Source organism: Neolamprologus multifasciatus, chromosome 7 (assembly GCF_963576455.1).
Source record: "Neolamprologus multifasciatus chromosome 7, fNeoMul1.2, whole genome shotgun sequence".
NCBI classification, from domain to species: domain Eukaryota; kingdom Metazoa; phylum Chordata; class Actinopteri; order Cichliformes; family Cichlidae; genus Neolamprologus; species Neolamprologus multifasciatus.
This window is the reverse complement of record NC_140445.1, coordinates 20,113,192-20,119,483: the sequence shown is the minus strand read 5'-3', so window position 1 is coordinate 20,119,483 and position 6,292 is coordinate 20,113,192. Positions and strand designations below refer to the sequence as shown.

At 39.8% G+C, this 6,292-nt stretch overlaps 1 protein-coding gene across 1 annotated transcript in view; it reads right to left on the bottom strand.

The window, feature by feature from the left end:
- Nucleotides 1–6,292, bottom strand: part of LOC146514158 (alanine--glyoxylate aminotransferase 2, mitochondrial-like) — a 29,616-nt gene that overhangs the window by 3,667 nt on the left and 19,657 nt on the right. Inside the window, 1 exon segment of the mRNA XM_085168392.1 lies at nt 5,110–5,208. Within this exon segment, the coding sequence (XP_085024518.1) occupies nt 5,110–5,208 (99 nt within the window).

The window sequence follows — 6,292 nt, the reverse complement described above, 5'->3', positions numbered from 1 at the left end:
GTATGAAATAAAACTTTCTCTTCAACAATGACATTTGATCAGAGATGGAGGTGAAATAAAGTTTTTGATGAACTGGGTACTCTTCCTCTTACTATTACCATTTTTATTATTTTTTTTAAAAGGTTCAATTTATAAGAAAGGGAATAAGAGACTTTCTGTCAAGCACAGTAATCAGGTTAGACCACCAAAAAACTTCCAAAAAGGTTGGGATGCTGTCAAATAAATGAATAAATAACAGAATACAATGACTTACAATCTACATTCACTGATCTTTTGGCCTCTTTCTGGAAGACAGCTGTGCTCTCCCTCCCTTTCTCTCTCAGGTTTCTCACACCTGACTGCCACAGATGAAGGCATTCAGATCATTTGTGGAACTTCAGATTTACCTCCAGCAGCAAGAGCTAAATGCTGTTCAGCCACTGGATTCTGAGAAGGGTGTGCATGCTGAGTTAGTGCTATTTTGTTTTTTTAAGTGCTCTTGGAGGTTAAAAGTGGCAAACTTGTGGGACTTGTTTTGTAAAGTGTTTTGTTCATTAGTGAAAGCTTATTGGGTTTCTCTGTTATTGCTGTTTTGAGGCCAGCCGTTAGCTTAGACGTTATATTTTCGGCTTCAACCTGGAGATTAGTGTAGTGCATTTGGTTTTTTAGCCTTGGAGACGCTGATGCTATTTTCCCCCTCCTATTTATTTTAAAATGTGTAGGGTCATTGTAAATGGTTAATTACAAAAAGTTAAATAATTTCCTTTGATACACAGCAAAGTTTTTGGAAGCTCAGTCTGTGGTTTGCACTGCAGACTTTTTGTTGTAATGTATGTCTCAGAGTTTGCAGGCAAGGAGACCATGTTTTTTGATAGTCCTGTTCAAGACTGAGTGTGCCGTCGCATAGACTGTTCAAAGTTTTAGCCTTGAATCTTTCACTTGTTGGATTTTTTAAAGAAAAGAAACCTAAGTTTGACCAAAAAATCCTTGCTAATAACTGCTTTAAAGCACATCCTGAAGGGCGGGGCACAGAAAAGCAGAAGCTGGTGCACCACCATTCTTTTGTGAAGTCTAGTAAGTTAAATCACTTCTTGAAGAACAAAGACTAGTGCTGGTTTGATGAGTTTAGATGAGTGAACTTCCTCAAGGGCAAAACAGAGATTCTCTATCATGATTTAGTTATTTTTTTGTCCCATATTTATAGTTTTATAGCTGATTTTTACACTCATATTTCCTAACTCTGTATTGGGTTCTTAAACTAAGAACACCCCATGATTCTGTTTCTTGTAAAATAACCTTTTCAGCAATAACTCTCTGATGACTCTCACATAGTTGTGGAGGGATTTTGACCCACTCGTCTTTACCCTTTTCAGTTCGTTGTGGTTTGTACAGCTCAAGTTCTCATCAGTGTTTTAGTGAGGTTGTGACCTGGACTTTGACTGTGTGTTTTCAGCACCTTGAGTATCATAACCCAATTTGGGCCAGGCTTTAGCTTTCAGACAGATGACCTCACATTTGACTCTGAAATGCTCTGGTATACAGATGAGTGCAAGGGCGACTTGGTGACTGCAAGACGGTCCTGCGGCTGGAAAACGAGCTCAAATCATCACCCCTCCACTACTGTGCTGGACAGTTGGTTAGATTGGTTTGTACTTGTATGCTGTGTATTGTGGCCAAACGCCTCCACTTTGGCAAAATCTCCCAAGGAGATGCCTTGTGATTTTTAGATGCATCGCTGCAAACCTAATCGGTGCTGTCATGTTCTTTCTCCTGGCAGCCCTACAGGCTTTTTGTAATTGTACTGCCATGAACTTCAACATGCTGACTGAAGCCTGCACCATCTGTAACTTTGGTTTCTTTGTAGTGTCGTCGAGTATTGCTCTTGGGAAGATTGTGGCATTGTGGCTGAATGTTCCACGCCAGCCTGACGAATCCTCTGCTTTTATAGACAAGTTTACACTTAACACTGATCAGTAAATAAAGTGAATCTGATTAGTAGCAGTACACTGTAAAATCGAATTAGTTCCCAGAACTCAAAAAAATTGAGGAAACTCGTTGCCTCAAAAAAATTGAGTAAAGCTTAGCTAAAAATGACTAAATTAGGATAACTTATTTATTTTGAGTACACTGTACAAGCTCATTTGTTCCCAGAACTCAAGAAAATTGGATCAAGTTTACGTAAGATGACCAAGTTAGGGTAACTTACTCATTTTGAGTACACTGTACGGCCTTGTTAGTTCCCAGAACTCAAAAAAATTAAGGAAACTCGTTGCCTCAAAAAAACTAAGTAAAGCTTACTTAAGATGACTGTTAGGACAACAGCCATCATTGCAAGTCTGCAGTATTAAGAATAACTTGATATTTCTGACTGTACAATACTAATTGTTTACCTACTGACAAACATTTCAAGTTCAACTAAATGAAAAAAACAATTTGTGGTAACCTGAATATGATTAAAAATAATTAACAACACTTTTTGTAATGATGTTAAAATGAGCCCAACTTTTATTTTCAAACACAAAGTATAACAGCCAACATACTGGACACTGTTCTGCTGAACAACAAACAATTATATGCCATCACTGTTATAATCTTACAATGAAACAAAGTCTCAGATGTAATTATTCTGAAAATAAGTTTAGGCCTACCACAAATTTGTTTTGTACTTACATTTCTTATATAATCAAAATAAAATATTTGTTGTTCTGTCACAAGTGCAGTCTTTAATGTAAACAACACATTTGTTTTGCATTCCAACACATGAGCTGGAATGTTGTATTATTTTAAGGATGGCTTGTTTCCAGTCCAGGCATTACTGCCTGAATGACTGTCATGGATCGAGGTGATCCAAATGTAGGTGCAGAAGAAAGTCTTTAACTTCCCTTAAGTACAGTGGCAGTGGATGTGGGTTGGAGATGCAATGAGCTTGAACCTGCAGGCGACCATCTTCACTGACCACACCATCTGTGACGGAGGACTCATCTCTCCTGTTGTCCTGCAAGCAAACAATCATATTTTTTGGAACGTGAACTTAATTGCTTTCTTAAAACATATTTTTCTGCATTTGGTATAAAACAGACTCCAATTTAGACAATCTCAGGCTCCCTCCCCACCAGAGAGGTGACATTCAATGTCCCACTGTCAGTCTGGATAGCCGTGACCACCACTCAACACACAATAATGTCATGAAAGCATCATTTTAAAAAGGGCTATGCAAACATGGCCAATAACTTTCATTCTAATGATGTGCAAAATGATTTGGGCACAAAACAAATTTTGCTGTTAGAAAACTTGCAGACTTCACTATATACAGTGTAGACCCTCTAAACTAAGTTTGGGGGATGTGATCTTTCAAGAAATGCAGACAAACTGTTGTTGTTTGTTTACTTACACAGCATGTCTTGTAGAATTAACTGGAGTCACCAGCAACAGCATAGTGCAGTCATATCTCAAGTCTAATAACAGCAGACAGGAAAAGATCAGTAAAGAAACAACTTCCCCAAACCAAAGCACAAATAAAACAATAAGTAAAACAGGCTGATCTAAAGTATGATTAAAGTTCAGCCTGATTAATATAAATGTCACTGACAGTTGCTAATATATTGGAAAACCAAAATACTTACCACTGAGTTGATGTCTTTCTGTCCAACATCAGGAGTGCTGGTCCCGAGCCTCAAAGACAGTAAGAAGCAAGCAGAGGGAGAAAAAGCAGAACATTTTTCAGAAACTGATTTGATCCTTAATGGCTGTGCAATTATTGTAACATAGAGTTTGCTTATGTTGTTAAATAAAGTCTAGATTTGACATTAATAGATGCCACAGATGTTCAAAAGCTGCCACAAAGCATGAAAAAAATGGATGTCTCTGAAAACGTCTGAGCATTTTTGCAAATATGTGATGTCTTGATAAATTGAGCATATATTTGAACTTTACACAGCTACACTGTCGCCTGAAAATATCTTAAAAGTTTATTTTGTGACCCAGAAAAAGTAATACGTTTTTTAGCCGTGCTCTTCCGCCATTGCTGCGCTTACACAGGCTCTGACAACCAGCTGACAAATGGATCCTCCTTTTCCGCAGACTACCCTTTCTGGGTCACAAAGTAACCTTTTAAGATATTTTCAGGCGAGAATGTAGCTGTGTAATGCTCAAATATCTACTTAATTTATCAAAATATCACATATTTGCAAAAGTGCTTCCACGTTTTCGGAGAGCTCTGTTATCCACCAGCGCATAGCTGACCGGGAGGTCAAGGCTCTATAGAGTCCGCGAGCACAGCTAACTCCTGGCTTATTCTTTTCAACCCCCCTGCACTCTTTTGCTACTCAGGTTAAACATGATATTTATACAGTTAGTTAGTTATGGCTATGGATTGAAAATACCCCCCACACCCCACCCCTAACGGCTGCACCTCCCGAAGAATTTTGTCTGGGCTCTTATTTCACTTTTTTATTTCAAACAATCAATAGAAAATTTCACAGACATATTCTTATGTAATGTTTTTAAGGCTGTGGTGTTAATTTTTAACTAACATGAGCCCAGCGGCAGCAGCAACACTAGGCTAACACTAACTAGCTAGCAAGATTATAAACCTGGTGCTAAACTAAGAGAAGCCACAAAATCAGTTTGAATAAGAGTAAACATTTACTCACCAAGTCAGTGTATCAGGTAAAGATTCACAGTAATGAAAACAATAATATCTTGAGCTGACGCTTTTCCAGGTTTGCTCGACATATTCCATAACAAATGCTGGCACCATGAACAAGCGGACTGATCCAAGAGGGAGGAGGACGGTAGTGATGGGGCATTTTCAAAACACATCTTTCATCCTTCCGCACTGAGAAACAAAACTTCCATCTTAGTTTCTCTAAGTTAAGACAACTCAAATAAATTGAGTTTATCAGCATTTTTGCATAAAAAGTACTCTTAACTTATTTCAATTGAGTTCTGATAACAAATTGATAAAAACTGAATTCAGCCTATTTAATATTTTTAATTAAACACAATATTACATTTTACAGTGTAAGGGTAATTTTGTTTTTCGCATGGAGTCGTGTAAACTTTTTCTTTTTCCACCACATGACTGTAAACTGACAAGAGGGTAGGTCAGTTCATGGTGACTCCGCCTACCTGTCCGTACACTCCTCCTTTGCCTACCAGGACTCCCATGTCCTTGATTTCCTCAAGGATCTCACTCATTGCTTCAGGAGGCAGCGGCTCTCTGCTGCCCTGTGGTTCAAAAAGAAGATATGAAAGGACACACGGTGTTTGATGTGTTATCCAGTATTACTAATATTACTCATCTACTTCTATAGCACCTTAAAGCAAGCGTTATGTTTTCTATGGGCTAATATGTTAATGTTTCCTCAGTCAGAAAGCTTCCAGTTTGGATTCGGGAGACAGACACTATATCTACTTTTAAGATTAGGCTTAAAACTTTCCTTTTTGCCAAAACATATAGTTAGGGCTGGACCAGGTGACCCTGAATCCTCCCTTAGTTATGCTGCTGTGGGATGTTATTCCTTGGTTCAACCCACTTTCAGCCTGGCGCATTAGGGGGCGCTAGTATAAATAGTGGCCATTTGATTGAAAGGGATGGAGTTCTGTATCGTCAGGTTCATCGCCCTGACGGTGCCGAGGTGGTACTTCAGCTTTTGCTGCCTAGTGCACTAATTGAGCAGGTGCTGACCCATCTTCATCAGGACCACAGCCATCAAGGTGTGGAAAGGACCCTAGCGCTTCTCCGCTCACGGTGCTACTGGCCAGGTATGTCTGCTGAGGTAGCTCGCTGGTGTCAGAGATGTGAACGTTGCCAAGTTGCAAAAGACACCCAACCAGCAGCTCCAAGTTTCATGGGACATTTGTTGGCTTCTCGACCAAATGAAATCTTGGCCATTGATTACACCCTGCTTGAACCTTCCCGGAATGGGCTGGAGAACGTCTTGGTAATGACTGATGTTTTTAGCAAGTATACATTGGCTGTCCCCACTCGCGACCAATGTGCTGCTACAGTGGCCCAGGTTCTCGTAACAGAGTGGTTCTCAAAGTTTGGTGTACCTGCGCGTATTCATTCTGATCAGGGTCGTAACTTTGAAAGCTCCCTGATCCAGCAGCTCTGCAAGTATTATGGTATTGAGAAGTCCCACACTACTCCTTATCATCCGGCTGGAAATGGTCAGTGCGAACGCTTTAATAGGACTTTGCACAATTTGTTGCGGACCCTGCCAGTGTCCAGGAAAAGGGACTGGAATGCCCCACTGTTTGCCCCGGTTACTCTATTGCTATAACACCACTCCCCATCAGGCTACTGGGG